Here is a 19,588-nt window from a genome sequence, read left to right on the forward strand (position 1 = left end):
TAAATATAGTAAATAATTTTAGATTAAAATTTAATCTCAACATAAAAACTGATTTTATCGGTATTTTTTGAAGTTTTTCCTGTGGCCAGTTATACTAAAGAATCCCTGATTGTGGGTGTTAATCAAGTAGGCTGTAAGCATGAAACTGTTTGTTTTTTGTGTCAAGGTCTCACTCTGTTGCCCAGGCTGGAGTGCAATCATGGTTCACACAGCCTCAACCTCCTGGGTTCAGGCAATCCTTTCATCTCAGCCTCCCAAGTACCTGGTACTACAGGCGCTTGCCATCATAATCAGCTAGTTTTTAAAAATTTTTGTGGAGGTGAAGTCTTGCTAAGTTGCCTAGGCTGGTCTCTAACTCCTGGGCTCAAGCAGTCCTTCCGTCTCAACCTTCCAAAGAGCTGGAATTATGGGCGTGAGCCACTTTTCCCAGCCTGAAACTATTTTTCATCTCTCAGTAGTATTCTGTCAATGGTGTGATTTGCAGAGAGCAGAGTATAAGATTTGTCAATTTTTTGGTTCATTAAGTTTTAATTATATTATTTGACCAGTGTAACTTCTAAAAACAATTTTATCTCTTAAGTGAAACTTTAAAAAGCAATACTAAACTATAATTTTAACTAGAATTTGGATTTTTTTCCCCGTCTTTATAGTCTCTAATGCAGTGTGCAGGAGAAAGTATCACTCTGTTTAAAAATAAGACAAATGAAGAATCTAGAATTGGTTCATTGACGGATATGATGCATCTATGTACAAGTTGCTTGTGTAACTGTACCGGGGTAAGGTATTCTTATTACTTGTTATTCAAGTTTATTCAGGGAGATTGGTTACTGGTTGTTGGCATAATTGTTTTTCAGTCCATTCATAAGTCTATAAACTTATTTCAAATTACATTGAATTGTGAGCAAGGTAATATTTAGAGGAATAAAGCAATGGTAAACTGAATTTCAATGAAACAAATTTCATTATTTTGGGAAGTTTTCTAAGATTGTCTTACCACTTTTCTATGCATTGTTTTATATGCCACTTTTATATATGTAGCACATAGTAGATGACTCTTTTATTCCCTGCATATGTAATTTTATTCATTTAATAAAAATGTGTTGACTACGTGTGATAGGCATAACACTATACCAGGGCTCGTAAGCACCACAAAGATAACCAACTCCAACACATACTTTCCTTTCCTTTGCCAAGAACATCATATAATATTTGGCAGAAAGAGTGCTACTGTGGGTAATCTTTTTTTTGTCTTTTGTTTTGTTTTATTTTGTCTTGTGGGTAATCTTTGTTTTGATTTGGAGCAGGCCTGTGGAGTACCTGAGCCAGGCCAGAATATTGAGAATAATTGGAAATGTCTTTGAAAACTAATAGTGGGTGCATGGCCATATACTAGTATTATCAACATAGATTTTTGGTTTTGAAATATTTTTCTGCCTTTTGGCATAGGTAGGGAAGGAGAAAACTCTATCCTAAAATTAATGCTTACTTATGTTTATGGTCAGTAGCTGGTACTTTAATGTTGTTTAAGCACAATGAAAGACAGGTACTATAGTAAGTTTTACCCTAAGAAAAGAGATTAGTGTTTTTGAAGCAACTTAAATTTTGACCCTAACAGTAAACTATTTATCTGCATTTTATGTAAGATAGAGAAAATGTTATCGGCCAAGAATATTATTTTTATTGCTTCATTCTGTCTTAATTACAGAAGAATCCAAATAAGATTGCATCTGACTTTTTTCTGCGATTGTTAACATCAAAGCTAATGAATGACATTGCAGATATTTGCAAAAGTTTAGTAAGTATGCTTCCTGCTTTACTACCATGTTGCAACGATTCTAATACACATACATTTTTTTTCCTGAAATATCTCTCTTTTTTTAGTCAGAGTCTCACTGTGTCACCTAGGTTGGAATGAAGCGGCGTGCTCATGGCCACTGCAGCCTCAATCTGCTGAACTTAGGTGATCTTTTTGCCTCAGCCTTCCAAGTAGCTAGGACCACAGGTGCATGTCACCTTGCCTGGGTAAATTTTTTTTTTTAATTGTCAAGACAGGTCTTGTCATGTTGCCCAGGCTGTTCTTTAATCCCTGGCCTCAGGCATTCCTCTTGCCTCTGCCTCCTAAAGTGCTGGGATTACAGGTCTGAGCCACCATGCCTGGCCAAAATATCTCTTAAATACGGATGCATCTCACAACACGTCACCTTTTTTTTTTTGTATTTGTTTGTTTTGAGTTGGGGTCTCAGGCTCTTGCCCAGACTGGAGTGTAGTGGCATGATCATGGCTCACCACAGCCTCAAATTCTTGGGCTAAAGGGATCCATCTCAGCTTCCAAGTAGGAAGGACTACTGGTGTTTGCCATCACACCTGGCTACTTTTTTTTTCCTGTTGTGACAGAGTCTCACTGTGTTACTCAGGCTTGTCTCAAACTCCTGGGCTTAAGTGATCCTCTCACCCTGGCCTCCCAAAGTGCTGGGATTACAGGCATGAGCTGTCATGCTTGGGCAGCATTTTATATTTTTATAAATGTGGAAAATAAAGTTATTTGGTTGGGGGAAATATATTTGATTGCTTCTTTTTTTTTTTTTTTTGAGTTAGAGTCTCACTCTGTCGCCCAGACTGGAGTGCAGTGGCCACTCCCGGGCACCACAGCCTTAACCTGCTGGGCTGAGGCGATCTTTCCGCCTTAGCCTTCCAAGTAGCTGGAACTACAGGCGCTCACTACCGTGCCCAGCTAATTTTTGATTTATTGTAGAGATGAGGTCTCGCCAAGTTGCCCAGGCAGGTCTCAAACCTGCGGGCTCAGGCAATCCACTCACCTCAGCCTCCCCAAGCGAGGGATTACAGGCTGAGCCACCAAGCCCAGCTTGATTGCTTCTTAATATTAGTTCCTGGCATAGTACCTGCTTTTAGTTTCTCAATAAGTAATAGGCAAAAAGATTGGGAATTTGTCATCCAGGCCCATACCATTTCTGTGCAACACTGTACCGAAATTTAAAGTAATTTTCTATTCTTTTAGAAAAGACCCAAAAGCTTTGCTAGTCAAGCAACATATATATATATTTTTTTCTTTCTTTTTTTTTTAAACTGGCCTTCACTCCCCTGGCAGCGGACCCAGAACCCTTTGTGTTGTCATGTGCCCCCCACCCTCCTCCCTCTCTCCCCTAGTGGTGCCCGGTGACTGTCAAGCTTTCCCTTGTACTAATGTGACTGATGTTCAGGGCACACTTATGAGAGAGAACATGTGGTATTTACTTCTTGGTTTCTGTGGTAGATCACTTAGCGTAATGGTCTCTGGCTCCATCCAGTTGCTGTGAAGTCCTTATTTATTTATGGTGCATGGTATTCTATCTTATCAGAATGATATAAATATGTCAGCTCATCTGCTCTGATTTTTTTGTTACAAAGAATTCTGCAGCCAAAATTATTGAACTTTTATTTTCTCTACTTGGTTTGTGCATATGATGGATATAGGGTGTAGGATAATTTCTAACAATGGACTTGCTCTTTCAAAAGGAATGTGTTTTACTTTTTGATGGATATTGTCATTGTCCTCATATGGTCATTCCAATTTAGACTTTTTCCCCACACCTTTGGTTATTACAAAACTTCTTAATTTAAGACACTATTTTTATTTTTATTTTTTATTTTTTTTGAATCGGGATCTCACTCTGTCACCCAGACTGGAGTGCAGTGACCGCTCCCGGCCACCACAGCCTCGACCTGCTGGGCTCTGGCGATTCTTCCGCCTCAGCCTTCCAAGTAGCTGGAACTACAGGTGTGTGCTACCATGCCCGGCTAATTTTTTGATTTATTGTAGAGATGAGGTCTCGCCAAGTTGCCCAAGCGGGTCTCGAACCCGTGGGCTCAGGCGATCCACTCACCTCAGCCTTCCAAAGAGCGGGATTACAGGCTGAGCCACTGAGCCTGGCTAGCAAGACATTATTTTTAAAGTTTGCATGTTATTGTTATATAGACATATTATAGTTTATCTATTTTCCTATTATTGGACATTTAGGAGAAATAATACTGTAGTGTTCATGCTTATACATGAATCTCGACTTGTTTGATTAGGTGAGTTTTAACTGTAACATGCTTCTGAAAGATGCCAACCTGAACATCTTTGTTTCTGTTCTTTAAAGGCATCCTTTATCAAAAAGCCACTTGACCATGGAGAAGTAGAGTCAAAGGACAATGACACCAATGGAAATCTAGTGCAGGTGGACCAGTCATCCATGAATCTATTTAATGATTGCCCTAATAGTGGTGTGCACGACAAAAGTGAACCTGGAGAAAGCCAAAGTACTATAGGTAAATCCACATTTACTACTTGAGATTTCTTTTATCTCTTTATATTGATTTGGCATTATAAGAGGCCTCACTGACACTAGTATTTTGCTTATCTCTTCCCTTAGTATAGTCTTTTAGGATTGTTCTGTTCCTATACACTTTAAGATTTTCTGAATATTTGGACAACAGCAAGCAGGAGAGTGAAAAAGTACCCATAATGCCATCACTTTTAACTTTTTCCTGCTGTTTCATTATAGACCCTTTCAAAATTGTAATCAGCATTAACATTCATTTTCATTATATAGCTTATCTGTTTAACATGGTTTATAAGCATTTTTCTATGGAGCTGCTTGTCTTACAGTCATACTGTTTCATGCTTCGCTATATTCCAGTGATAAATACTGTAATTTACTTGATCATTTTTACTGTCAGAAATTTAGATTCTTTTCTATTTTCCTATAATAAACATTATTACTGCAGTGAATATTTGTCTATATAGTTTTTCCACATAGTTTTTAGTATTTCTTGATAACAGAATCCTGGAGTTAACCATTCATGAAGAGTTTTGAAGCTTTTAATATGTAATTTCACTATAATTTTGGTTTTTGTATACTTTGTAAAGGAGACAACATTTGAGTTACTATTCAATATATGTGGCTGTTGTGCCCCTCTCTTGGGTGTTAATGAGTGCTTTTTATTTTCAGGTGCCATGAGTCCTTTAGCTGAAAAACACCTGTCAAAGCAAGATATACTCCTTTTAGACATGCTCAAATTCTTGTGTGTGTGTGTAACTACTGCTCGGACGAAAACTCTGTCATTTAGGGAAGTTGATATTCGCAGGAAATTGTTAATGTTAATTGACTCTTGCTCGTTAGACACTACTAAATCCATCCACCTACACATGGTGAGTTAAGTAAAATGAAAAAGCTCTTTGATTCTTTCTGATGTTGCTCACGAAATGTAATTCGTTGATATGTAAGAATGGCATACCTTTAGATACTTGAAATTACTTTTTTAAGAAATGAAGCTGAGACTGGTTGTAAAATATACTTTTTCTTTTAGTGTGCTGTGGAAAAAATGTAAGTGGGTGCTGAAACATTAAAACTTGGATGAAATTTTTGATACATTTATTCTCTTTAGGTTTAATTAATACTTACAAACTAGTTAGGCCAAGAAACACAGGTCTTGAATATAAAAATAATATATAACATTATGTTTGAAGTCTGAGTCTCGCCTTTGACATTAGTTTTTATGCTTTAAATGTTTTTATTTTACCTCAAGGGAATAGTAAAGTTACAAGAATACTGCAAAGACCTCCCAGGTATCCTTGATAAGCTTCTGCAGTTAACGTTTTACCACATTTGCCTAGTGATTCCCTCTCTCCTCACACGCCCATGCACACACTCGAACACACATGTACACATACCATTTTTTCTGAGCCATTTTGAGATTGAGGTGCACATTGATACCCCTTATATTTCATTGTATATTTCCTAAAAACAAGGATACATTTCTGTATAGTTACAGTACAGTCATCAAGATCAGGAAGTTAGCAGTTTGTCACTGTGTCATTGCTTTTAGTTATGAAGCCTTTTCAGTCTCCTTCAGCCTAGAACAGTTTTTTTCCTTATCTGTTATGACCATCATGTTTTTGATTAGTGCAGGAAATTGTTAATAAATCTCATGATTAGATTTAACTTAGATGAGAGTATTACAAAAGTAATCCGTTTCCCATCCTCACACCATCCATTTGCTGTCTATCTTTCTATCTGCCTACTGATAGATATCTTCAATTCCAAGCCAACTTCACAGGCTTTATTTGTTTTTTCTCTGTCCATATTTGTTGCTGTCTTGTAGCAGTAAAAAAATCTGGCTTCCCATTAAACTTCAGTGTATTTACTTTTATACGCAACAGCCTGATATATATAGCTAATCTCTCGACCATTTTCTTAGCACCAGCCCTAGTGAATGTGAGGGTAGCCCCTGGATCAGGGAGTGGCAGGGTGATTCTCCGGTCATGTCCCCACATCCAGCAAACTGACAAACATGCCTGGTGAGTCCCTGGTAGAATTCCCGGTCAGTTGCCAGCCTTAGTGAACCTGTATGTCAGTCTTCTAGAACCAGCTGGCAAACTTGGTTGTGCCCAGTTTGAGCCCCTGGTTTTGGCCCTGGCAAACACCCTAGTCGAGTCTATAGCCCTCACCAAGAGGAAAGGTTATATGCTTTTCCTGAAGCTTTGATATTTCAAGTCTCTTTAAAATACCCAGTAACCTCATACACATGACTTGCATGTCAAATGATAAAAAGGATTATTTGATTTTCTTTCTTAATATCTGGAAAGGAATATATTTTCTGTATAAAGATGATAGAAAAAAATCTCTTATGATTTCTTAGTATAGCTAGAAAATTATTTAGCAGTTCTGAGAAACTGGCTGCCTGGTTTTAACTACTGTTATAATCGGTTGTTGCCGAACAACCCTTTCTATCCGTAGTACCATAGAGAACCTCTCAAGGTTACCTTGTGGGAAGATAGGTCAGAGTGTTTGACTTCTACCCTGCCCATGATTATCTCTGCTTTCCAGAATTTATTAAGGGAGTAGTTTTTAAGTACTGGATTCTTATCCCCAAGCATTATTTTGAGAGGAGGGAGGTAACAACAATCATCTATTGAATCCCACAATAGAAGCTAGACTTTTATATTTTTCTCTAATCCTCAGTTACCTGGCCAGGCAAGTGATATATCCCCATTTTACAGATGATATAAGGCCAGTTTTTTGAGCACACAAGTTAAGGTTGCGGTACTGGAATTTGAATTTTGCTCTGTTTAACTTCAAAGCCTTTTTTTCGTCTTTACACCCTCTTAAAAATTTATAGCTCTATGTGTGTGTATATGTGTGTGTGTGGTGAGAGAGAGAGAGAGAGAGAGAGAAATTGTGTGTGTGTATGAATTTATGGCTATACTTTTTAAAGTAAGTGATCTATGGCAAAAGATGATTTATTTTTTCTTTTACCATCTTAGTATCTAGTGCTTTTAAAGGAGCTTCCTGGAGGAGAATGCCCTTTGCCAATGGAAGATGTTGTTGAACTTCTGAAACCACTTTCGTAAGAAACAAAACCATATGTTACATTCACTTTAAATTGATAAAATAACATGCATTCTGTGAAGCTTAATTTTGAACTCTTTTTCTTTTTTTTAACCACAGCAATGTGTGTTCTTTGTATCGTCGTGACCAAGATGTTTGTAAAACAATTTTAAATCATGTCCTTCATATAGTGACAAACCTAGGTCAAGGCAATATGGACTCTGAGAACACAAAGCATGCCCAAGGATACTTTCTTAAAGTGATTGGAGCATTTTGGTAGGTACAGTCTATTTTGTGGATTCTTATTTTTCTTTTACTATCTTTGGATATAGATGCAAACTTGCATTTCTGTATTAGGCATTTCTTCTGATCGTCCTATATAACTATATCCATCTTTTAACAATAGCAGAATATAATTGATGTGTCCCTCAATTGCTTGAAGAAAGAACTACATTGCTTTTTGCTTAAGGGTTGGCTTTCTAAACTGTTTAGTATATTTCCCTACAAGTTCTGAATTATTTAATAGTTTGACATGTATAATATTAAAAAGTGCAACAAAGCTGGGCACAGTGGCTCATGCCTGTAATCCCAGCACTTTAGGAGACGGAGGCAGGATTGCTTGAGCCCAGGAATTCAAAACGAACCTGGGTGATAACAGTGAGACCTCATCTCTACAAAATATAAAAATAACAGAAATTAGCCAGGCATGGTGGCTCACTCCTATAGTCCCAGCTTCCTCAGAGGTTGAGGTGGAAAAATCACTTGAAACCAGGAAGTTGAGGCTGCAGAGAGCCATGATTGTGCCACTGCACTCCAGTCTGGGGGACAGAGTGAGATCCCAACTCAAAAAAAAAAAAAGAAAGAAAGAAAGAAAGAAAAAATGATAAGAAAGTGCAACAAGCCTAAATCATTTGAATTGCTCATGTTCCCAGAGTGAACAAATTGGCCTTGTCACCACTGTTTGATTATTTCATACATACTGTCATGATCTGAGAGAAAACCATAAGTATAGAGGAACATATATATAATTTAGAGCCCTAATACTATTTGACTGATGAGGAATTCTAAATCAGTATAGAATGTGGTTTTGAAATCTTTGATATAACAACCAAAACTTTTTTTAAAATTTCCTTTTTATATCAAGTTTACTATAACGTGGTTAACTGAGGTATAATAGTGACTCCCAAAAGGCATAATCATGTGAAACAAATAATATACAGTAAAATGAACTTCTTTTCAAAATAATTTCTTTTAATTTGAATTTTTCGGAAGGTGAGTATATTGGCATATTTCACATAATGAAAATTGATTGGGTTTGGTGGCTCATGCCTGTAATTCCAGCACTTTAGAAGACAGAGGTGGGAGAGTTGCTTGAAGCCAGGAGGAGCTCAAGACAGCCTTGTTGACATAATGAGACCCGTCTCTTAAAAAAAAAAAAAAAGTTTAGCACAGAAAGAGATTTTGGAAGCAACCTGTAATAACCTTAATATTCATTGAGTTTTCTGACTCTGCTTTTATTGGAATGATTTTTTTTTGACATTGTATAACTTACTTGATTTCAGGCATTTAACAAAAGAGAGAAAATGCACATTCTCTGTAAGAATGGGACTAGTAAAATGCCTTAAAACTTTGCTTGAGGTGAGTTATTCCATATTATTAGTAAGATCTCCATGGGAATTTTTAAAGCAGCCTTTGTTTCTGTTTGTTAATGAGTGATTTTTCTCTAAATGCTTCATTTTTAACCTTAGTTGTTCTTTTTCCATAGGCTGATCCTTATTCTAAATGGGCTATTCTTAATGTAATGGAAGGAGACTTTCCTGTAAACCAAGTATTTCCACAATTTCTGGCTGATGGTCATCACCAAGTTCGCATGTTGGCTGCAGAGTCCATTAATAGGTAATGGGACAAGTATTCATGAAGTGTTTGAGACATTGCAGATAGCAGTGCAGTGTCTAGTACAGTCAGAGCTCTCTAGCTGTGATATTAAACATAACTAACACTTAGTGTATATTGTATGCCTGGCATTTATATTTTTTCTTAACTTTGACATTTCTGTCATTTAGATTGTTTTATTTCCTCCAGTTTATAAATGAAAACTCTGGCTTGGAAAGGTAAAGTAACTTGTTATGCCACATGTAATACCTAGTTGACTTGAATGCGGTGTGTCTACTGATATTTACTGGTGATGTAAGATGTTTGGTTATTACCATGATTTAATGTGAATTTATAAAATAAGTGCATTTTACATTGTGCTAGTTACAGTTTTATTGAGTGAAAATACAATGAAGCACGGGTATTATTCTGTTATGAGGTTCTCTTAACAAATATTGATTTCTTCTGGACTGCCTGTTTACATATCCCATGTTTACTTACTGCACATTTACATCTCCCTATTTCACTAGGATATAAGCTTCTAAAAGATGTTGGTTTTTTTCATTATTGTGTCATTAGCACCCAAAATAATTCTTGTTATGTTGTAGGTGTTCGATACTATTTGTAAAGTAAATGAATGTATTTGAAAAATGAAATGACATGATATTTTAAAAACATCAAAACTGAACTTTACTGTTCAAATGTAAGTGACCAGTTGTAGAAGATCACTATATTGTTCCAACAGTCACCTAAAGTATTAGAACTGACATTCAGAATTTGAATATACTTGACAGTATTGTTTCTATAAACCAGATTTTGTGTCTAATTCCTCAGGTTTGGAACTCTTTTCAGTAGGACCATAGTGCATTATAAGGTTTACTAATGAATATGTATAGTAGTTCTTGTTAAAACTTATAGATAAAAGATAGAAAATATGTGCTGAGGGTAAAGGTCTAGGACTATCTAGGACCATAAGTTGAATGTAATAAGGCAGTGTAGTGGTGTTATTGAATAAAATCTAAGGTTCAAGAAGTATAAATTCAAGAATGACATGGAAGTAGCACTTTTTGTTTTTATTTTTTTTATTGAGTCTGGGTCTTTCTGTGTGTCCTAGACAGCAGTTTCGTGGTCATGGCTCACTGAGGCCTTAATCTCCTGGGCTCAAACGATCATCCTGCCTCAGCTTCCCAAGAAGTTAGGACTACAGGTGCCCACCACTATGACTGGCTAAGTTTCTTTTTTAAATTATATGTAGAGATGGGGGGTCTCACTCTGTTGTCCAGGCTGGTCTTGAACTCCTGGCGTCAAGTGATCCTCCCACCTTGGCCTCCCAAAGTGCTAGGATTACAAGTGTGAGTCACTATGCCTGAAGCATTTGATTTTTGGCTTTTCACTTGTTAGATATTGTCATAGTTCATTTGCGTTGCTATAAAGGAATACCCGAGGCTGGGTAATGGATAAAGAAAAAGGTTTGTTTGGCTTTTGGTTCTGCAGGCAGTGCAGGGAGCATGGTACTGGCATTGCTCCTGCTGAAGACCTCAGACTGTTTCTCTTCATGGCAGAAGGCAAAGGGGAGTCAGCATGTGCAGAGATCGTGTGACAAGAGAGGAAGCAAGAAAAAACCAGGCTCTTTTTTTTGTTTGTTTGACAACCAGGTCTTTTAGGAACTAATAGAGTGAGAATTTACTGCTCCTCTGCCCCAAGGGCATTAATCTCTTCATGAAGAACTGGGCCCCATGACCCAAACAGCTCCCATTAGGCACCACCTTCAGTGTTGGGGATCAAATTTCAACATGAAGTTGGAGGGGTCAGACATTCAAACTATAGCAGATGCTAATGGTGGGCTAGTTTAAGAGAGATTTCGAGAAGCTGGGGAATCAAGAGGAACACAAAAAAATTATAAAAGCTTTGATTACTAAAGAGCATAAAGGACAGCCAAGTGTGGTGGCTCAGCCTGTAATCCTATCAGTTTGGGAGCCTGAGGCAAGAGGATTGCCTGAGCCTGGGAATTCAAGGCCAGCCTGGGCAATGTGGTGAGACCCCCCCCCCCATCTCTACAATAAGTCACAAAAACTAGCTGGGTGTGGTAGCATGCCTGTGTACTTCCAGCTACTTGGAGGGCTGAGGCAGAAGGATCACCTGAGCCCAGCAAGTTGAAGCTGCGGTGGCCAGGAACGTGCCTCTGCACTCCAGCCTGGGTGACAAGAGCGAGACTCCAACTCAAAAAAAAAAAAGAATAGCATAAATGACAAAATTGGTTACTAAAATATGTGACTATTATGCAAAAGGCACTGATCAACTTTTCTTTCTTGTATAAAAAAATTTACACAGAACATGACAGCATCAAGCAACCCCTCAAGTTTACATAGGAATCTACAAACTCTTCTAATTGGTGTTTGGCTACAGAGCAGTGTATCTTTTCTGGATAGCTTGAATTCAATGCTGTTCAAATTTGAGCAATAGTTAAAAGATCTTTTGGGACCCTCTTCAATTCTAGAAGAAAATGGATTTTATATTTAGAATTCTAATAGGAAGCTGTTGGTCTGATTCGTCTCAGATTTTCTTAGTTTTGAAAACACAGGGCCGGGCTCAGTGGCTCAGCTATAATCCCAGCACCTTGGGAAGTTGAAGCAAGTAGATTGCCTGCACCGACGGGTTCAAGCCTGGGCAACTCGCTGAGACCTTGTATCTACAATTAAAAAAAAAAATTAGCCAGGTGTGGTAACGCACATCTGTAATTAAAAAAAAAAAAAAAAAAGGCTAGTATGTTAGTATATTTCACAGAGTAGTTTATTTAAGCAGTAGAATATGCTTTGAAAATTAGACCTTGACATTTTTTAAGTGTTTTGCTTTTTTTTTTTAAGATTATTCCAGGATATGAGCCACGGAGATTCTTCCAGGTTATTGAAAGCGCTTCCTTTGGAACTTCAGCAAACAGCTTTTGAAAATGCATACTTGAAAGCTCAGGAAGGAATGAGAGAAGTGGTAAATTTCATAACGTGTACTTGCTATTATCAGTTGCTTATTATGAATAGGTTGTATATTACTTTACCAAGTTTGACATAAGAGAGTTATGTCCAATAGATTGCAGTCTGAAGCAAGTCTAAAAAACTATATGAATTGAATGAAATTGCACTATTTATAGGTGAGAATGGGCTGAACCATAGCAGTTTCTTTTGGTTCAGCTTAATAAGTAGCAATTTTTTTGGAGAAACTAAAATTTAGCTGAGATTTTAATGGAAGTATAACTTTTATTTTAAAAGTTCTTTTATGTAGGATCTGATTAAAAGCTAGTTAAGGGAACAGGTGCTAATAGGAAGAAATTGATTAAGAAAACAATTCTTAAAAAAAAAGAAAACAATTCTAACATAAGATCAAATTATCTTGGTGTTTTTGGTGAAACATATGATTTTTCATTTCTCTACAGTAATATTTTTTCTTAAAATAGTAAAATTGTCTTCAGTATTCAAATTTAGTCATTTATTTATGCCCTGATTTATTTCTAAAAAAAATTTGAGATGGTTAATTAAATGACTATCAAATCTGTGATATAGGGAACCTGAAAAGGATGGTTGGATGAAAGAGTGTGAATTTAGAAAAGGATTTCAATAGATTGGAAAGACGAGTGTAAATAATATAAAAGGTAATAGAGTTCGTGTATATTGTACTTTTAAAATCAGCCCATCATCTGCAAAAAGGGAAAATGCTGATCTGACAGCAATCTTTGAGACCCTCTTCAGTTTGAGGAGAAAATGGATTTTATATTTAAAATTCTATTAGTAGAACTAATAAATTTCACATCTTGAGAGCACAATATGATTCAGCATAGTGATCAGTTATCAAAACAAATTCTTTTATTCTTTATTAATAAAAGCATATTGTCATGAACAGTTTATATTATGAAAGAACTTACATTTTATATTTTTTAAAGGACAGCTAAAATGTAAAAGGTTTTTAACCAGAACATTAGAGAGTATATAGCTCTGTATCTCATAAGGAATTGGTGAAGGAATTGACTTAGTGGAAAACTCATAACTGATGTCAAACATGTCAGTTACTGTCATTTCCTAAAGAAATTAGGTCCCTACTTATTCTTGTACCAAAAGACAAAGCTAGATCAGTGAGTAGCAGATTATCTAAATGTGAAAAGAAACTTCGGTCAAATACATTATAGCTAGTAAAAAAAAAAAAGTAGAGACTTGTTGGGATTTTATAATTATTCATTACACTAGATGCATATATCATTCTATCTAGTTGCATGATTCTATTATTTATTTTGATAATGTATAATAATGTTTTTTAAGTCTAAAGAGCTGTATATTAAGATATCCTAATGATAAGAGCATTTTAGGAGTATAATCCCTAACACTATCTTTTTGCAGTTTCTTTTTCTTCTTTGAGGTTCTTTCTCATTGAAATGTTTTTCCTTTGGCAGTCCTTTCTGTAAGATCTTTTGAAGAGCAGTCTTTCCAACTTTAGAAAACTTACATTTTTTAAAAAATTGCTTCTTTTAACCCCTGTCCCTTTAGGATTTAAAACTATTTACAGGTTGCTTAAATGTTGTCATGGAGCTCTTTGACTTTAGCCTGATTGGTTCGTTTGTAATGTTTAACTGTTTACATTACATTATGATTTTAAAAATTCTTTTTAAGATCCACGGTGCTGAGAACACTGAACTTTTGGATGAGGTTTATAATAGAAAATCTATTTTACTGAAGTTCATAGCTGTGGTTTTATACTATAGCCCTATCTGCGAAAAACAAGCTTTGTTTGCCCTGTGCAAATCTGTGAAAGAGAATGGATTAGAATGTCATCTTGTGAAAAAGGTATATGTGATTGAATGTTTTTTATTATAATCTTCTTTGGGTAGCTTTTAATCGATTATAAAAGTTAGCACTAGGTTTTTATAGTGGCACTTATTTAAAACTTGGAAACCATTTTAATTTTTAGGTTAAGAATATGGAAAATGTTATAATAACTCTCCAAATGGTGTATTTATTTGTATGCAGTGTCATACTTTACCTTCAATTAAAGAGCATTTCACAAGACATTCATTGAACTAACAAGGGTGAGTGACCTATCCACACAGATCAGGCCCTCTGGAATTGTCTTTATTGAGGGAAACACATGGAGACAAATGTGTGTCAGATGTTTTGCCTGATAGATTCTGGGGCGGCACAGATTCTGGGATGTAGCAGGGCTAGAAGTCAAATTTTAGGACCGTAAAGCTTTTAAGTTACATGATTAGAGAAAGAGGACTAAAGTCCAAGCATTGCAATTATATCTGTACAGCATTGTAGAATGCTAGCCTCCCCCATTCCATCACTTCAGCATTCATGGTTTGAGAAGTTCCATGCCTTCCTGTTGCAGATTTTTTTTTTTTTTTTTTGAATTGGAGTCTCACTTTGTCACCCAGGCTGGAGTGCAGTGGCATGCTCATGGCCACCGCAGCCTCGACCTGCTGGGCTCAGGCAATCCTTCTACCTCAGCCTTCCAAGAAGCTGGGACTACAGGCATGTGCCACCACACCCAGCTAATTTTTTTTTAAATTTATTATAGAGATGAGGTCTCGCCAAGTTGCTCAGGCTGGTCTCGAACCTGTGGGCATAAGCAGTCCTCTCACCTTGGCCTCCCAAAGTGTTGGGATTATAGGCGTGAGCCACTGCGCCCAGCCCCATTGCTGATATTTATGTAATGAATCAGTGGTAGATCTGTGGACCCATATGTCAGTTAACATTCTTCCAGGATGGTTTCCATGGAGCCTATAGTAGGCCAACCTGTAGGTCATCCATCTTAGACAAGTTAACCTTTTACCTCTCAGTATTAAAATAAGAGTTGCTCGTTTTTTTTTAAAGTATACAATTATACTACCTGATATCTATAAGTGGTGTAGTGTTCAGATTTTTCTTAAGCCTTAGAATAATAATTTTACTTTAGATTTTCCTTTAAATATAGTCAATTGTTAGAAACTTGTTTTATGTTTTTATTCATTTCATATTTAGTAAGGGCTTACTATGTACCAGATACTGTCTGTGCCAATTATATTAAATACAGTTTCTCATTTATTATTCCTCTCTCATAGATGAGGAAATCAAAGGATAGAGAAGTTTAATGAATGCTTCAAGATCTCACTGTTAATATATAAAATATATAAATCAGTTATATATAAGTGATTTATTTTAAAAATTTTTCCTAACAGATTGACTTGTTTTTAATTTGTGCAGGTTTTAGAGAAAATTTCTGAAACCTTTGGATATAGACATTTAGAAGACTTCATGGCTTCCCATTTAGATTATCTGATTTTGGAATGGCTAAATCTTCAAGATAGAGACTACAGCTTATCTTCTTTTCCTTTTATTTTATTAAACTGTACAAATACTGAGCATTTCTATAGGTAGGTTTATGCATGGAAATATGTTCGCTTTAAAATTAGAGTATATTTGGCAGTTCCCTGTCACCAGCACCACATATATAACACGCACACATACATTCATGCATGCACATGCAATGCTGCATAGTATGAGAAGCAGGACACCTTGTTTTAATGAGAATGTCTTCAAAGGGAGTCACTGGACTTAGGATCTGGTCCTAGCTGTGCCAATAACCACCTGTGTGACACCCTCTATGCCTTGGTTTTTTAATCTGTGAAAGAAGGGAGTTGCATAAGGTGATCTTTAAGGTCTCCTTCAGCTTTAATAAATTACTGATAGCTGTTTATTTTCTGCCTTGTTTTTCTTTTCTGTTGCTTGACTATAGACTATTCAGTCATTGGTTTCTATTAGATTTAGAAGTTTAATGTAAAAGTTTATTTGGCTAACTCTAACTCTGGGGAGAACATTTTGAAAATGGAGAAATTTGAAACAACTAAAGCGTAATGTTTAGCAATTACGATGGTGGGGGAAGTGTCTCATATTTGTTGCTGGGCCTATTACATGTTGTGTATAAAGGATGGATTTCAGGTACTTATAATCGACCTTCTAATAGATGATCAGAATTGTATGTGGATAGTTTCCTTTAAAAGGAATATTTTAACAAAAGTAATTTGTGGTCCTTATAGTTCATTCATTTTGGTAAGAACAATATAGTTGTCTTTCTGTATATGTGGGGGATTGGTTCCAGGACCCTCCCATATATATCCAAACCTGCAATTACTCAAGTCCCTGGGTTGGCCCTGTAGAACCCACATATACAAGAAGTCATTCTTCTGTTTCACATTCCACAAATACTGTTTTTCAGTCTGTGCATTTAGTTGAAAAATATCTGAGTATAATTGTATCTACACCATTCAAACTTGCATTATTCAAGGGACAACTGTATTTCCATTTGTTCTTTGAATTTATAAATTGCCTTTAATTTTCATTTTATAATAATTTTGTATAAATTGATTATGCAGAATAAATAAATATAGATTTAAGTGCCCATTTTTTTGATCACATAATTAGGATGATATATTCTAAACTTTTTTAAGAGTGTCTATTTAGGATTTACTTAACTTGGCCAGGCATGCACAAGCCTGTAATCCCAGCACTTTGGGAGACTGAGGCGAGAGGATTGCCTGAGCCCAGGGGTTCAAGACCAGCTTGGGCAACTTGGTGAGACCTCGTCTCTACAATAAAAATCAAAAAAATTGGCTGGGCATGGTAGCGTGTACCTGTAGTTCTGGCTACTTGGAACACGGAGGCAGAAGGATCACCTGAGCCCACCAGGTTGATGCTAGGGTGACCGTGAGCGTGCCACTGCACTCCAGCCTGGGTGACAGAGTGAGAATCCAACTTAAAAAAAAGGAATTTAGCCGGGCTCGGTGGCTCAGCCTGTAATCCCGCGCCTTTGGGAGGCTGAGGTGAGTGAATTGCCTGAGCCCGCGGGTTCGAGACCCGCCTGGGCAGTGAGACCTCATCTCTACAATAAATCAAAAAATCAGCTGGGTGTTGTGGCGCATGCCTGTAATTCCGGCTACTCGGAAGGCTGAGGCGGAAGGATCGCTGGAGCCCAGCAGGCCGAGGCTGCGGTAGCCGGGAGCGGCCACTGCACTCCAGTCTGGACGACAGAGTGAGACTCCAACTCAAAAAAAAAAAAAAAAAAGGAATTTACTTAACTTTATTTCTCCATTTATAAAATTAGAATTAAGAATGCCTAATAATCTAATATAGTGACACTTTGATGCTGACCATATATTAAAGTATTTTATTATTTTAAGAATTATATTATAAAGTTTTACTTTGGAAAGTTATATATAACCTATATTTTAAATTTTTATGTTTTTAGATCTTATTATAAGATTTTGATTCCACATCTGGTGATTAGAAGTAATTTTGATGAGGTGAAGTCCATTGCTAATCAGATTCAAGAGGATTGGAAAAGTCTTTTAATAGACTCCTTTCCAAAGATTCTTGTAAATATTCTTCCTTACTTTGCTTATGAGGGTACAGAAGACAGTGGGATGGCACATCAAAGAGAGATTGCTACCAAAGTCTATGACATGCTTAAAAGTGAAGACTTACTGGGAAAACAGGTATAAATTCAACTCTTATCTATTTTTATTTCCTAATTGATTTGAGTTCTAAGCTTCAAATTGTAAGACTCTCTTCTTATTTATACAATTAAATTTACCTTGTGGTAATCACTATCTAGCATAGCCTTGAATATTTTTGATTATGTGGTGTACTCTCATTTTGATTGACTTTTAGTTAATTGGAAATGTTTTTAATCAGAAATAACAAAAAATATTGCTTTTGAATAATTTTACTATTTTTTTAAAAAAAATTTATTTTAGGCCAGATGTGGTGGCTTACACCTGTAATCCTACCACTTTGGAAGGCTGAGGCAAGATGATTGCTTGAGCCCAGAATTTGAGACCAGCCCGGGCAGCATACTGAGACCTTGTCTCTGCAAAAAATAAAAAAATTAGCTAGCTGCGGTGGCATGCACCTGCAGTCATAGCTACTCCAGAGATTAAGGCAGAAAGATCGCCTGAGCCCAGGAAGTTGAAGCTGTGGTGAGCCATGATCGTACCACTACACTCCAACCTGGGTGACAGAGTGAGGCCCCAACAACAATAACAAAATTTATTTTAATTGCCAGTAAAACATGAATGCGTGCTGATTGTTAAATTCAAGTAATACTGAACAGTATACAGATATTTTTCATTTCCTCTTCAGTCTCACCATGTTTTCAAGGAAAAGTGTCATTATTAGTTCCCATACCCTGCTTTCTATTTTTTCATGACACTTTTGATGTAATTTATTTTTGAATTATATTCATTGTTTATTGTCAGTCTTCTCCAGTATAAATGATACAGCTTATAAAGGTAGGATTTTTGTTTGTTTTATAATAACTTATATAAATCCAAAATTACTTGAGGCAACTATATTAAAACACGTCTAAATTTTTCAAAGGTAAAAAAGGTTCAGTTACTCCAAATTTATGTGTGTATTTATTTATTTGGTATGTAAGGGATTACTAACCACACTTGGATAATAGTAGAATTACCATTGGATAAACTTCAAGAGACTTGTTTTAGTTGAACCCAGAAATGAAACAGCAAGCCCATTGCTTAGGTGGATCCAGTCAGAGCTGTTTGTTAAGTCTGTAGTCTGGAGACAAATGATGAACAGAGGACTTCTTTTCAAAAAAAGGGTTGGAATGGCATGTGGGCATGCCAAAGGTCATGGAATTTGAGAGACACTCAGCCTTACCCCTACCATCCAATCTCTCAGTGTAGACTTCTGAGCGTTCCTAATCTTACTTTTTTTTTTTTTTTGAGTTGGAGTCTCACTCTGTTGCCCAGGCTGGAGTGCAGTGGCATGTTCACAGCCACCGCAGACTGGATCTGCTAGGATCAAGTGATCCTTCCACCTCAGCTTTCCAGTTAGCTGAAAGCACAAGCATGTGTCACCATGCCCAGCTAATTTTTTGAGTCATTGTAGAAACGAGGTCTTGGCAAGTTGCCCAGGCTGGTCTCGAACTCCTGAGCTCAGGCATTCCTCTCATCTCTGCCTCCCAAAGTGCTGGGATTATAGCCACTGTGCCTGGCTAATTTTTTTTTTTTTTAAATGTGTTTAAAACGAAAGATAGCAACTCTTAGAGTCAGAATAGGCTTGGGGGGGGAAGTGATTACATTCATTCTCAGTGAAACACCAGTGTAAAGAATGAAGAGAGGCAAAAATTAAATAATACTTTCTTAACTTATTGGTTAAAGATGTAAGTTCAATTCTTACTAGGTCTCAATTTCATTTAGCATTAAGTTTTAGTTGTGACTTAATTTTTCCTTTTTTTCTTTAATATACATTTTCTTTGAATAAATCTAGATTCTCTGTTTTGCAGATAAGTATTAGTACAACTACTAT

The 19,588-nt window shown here is 36.5% G+C and overlaps 1 protein-coding gene across 2 annotated transcripts in view; it reads left to right on the plus strand.

The window, feature by feature from the left end:
* ATM (ATM serine/threonine kinase) overlaps positions 1–19,588 on the plus strand; it is a 112,841-nt gene that overhangs the window by 24,200 nt on the left and 69,053 nt on the right. For both annotated transcript variants that reach the window (XM_008055297.2, XM_021711019.1), the window contains 12 exons: positions 651–776; positions 1,706–1,795; positions 4,140–4,308; positions 4,992–5,191; positions 7,307–7,389; positions 7,491–7,646; positions 8,933–9,008; positions 9,136–9,266; positions 12,107–12,227; positions 13,895–14,068; positions 15,467–15,636; positions 17,508–17,754. In XM_008055297.2, coding sequence (XP_008053488.1) covers positions 651–776; positions 1,706–1,795; positions 4,140–4,308; positions 4,992–5,191; positions 7,307–7,389; positions 7,491–7,646; positions 8,933–9,008; positions 9,136–9,266; positions 12,107–12,227; positions 13,895–14,068; positions 15,467–15,636; positions 17,508–17,754 — 1,743 coding nt within the window. The remainder of the gene's footprint in view (positions 1–650; positions 777–1,705; positions 1,796–4,139; positions 4,309–4,991; positions 5,192–7,306; positions 7,390–7,490; positions 7,647–8,932; positions 9,009–9,135; positions 9,267–12,106; positions 12,228–13,894; positions 14,069–15,466; positions 15,637–17,507; positions 17,755–19,588) is intronic.

This window comes from Carlito syrichta, unplaced genomic scaffold (genome assembly GCF_000164805.1).
Source record: "Carlito syrichta isolate Samal-C Ts95f unplaced genomic scaffold, Tarsius_syrichta-2.0.1 Scaffold301816, whole genome shotgun sequence".
Taxonomy (NCBI): domain Eukaryota; kingdom Metazoa; phylum Chordata; class Mammalia; order Primates; family Tarsiidae; genus Carlito; species Carlito syrichta.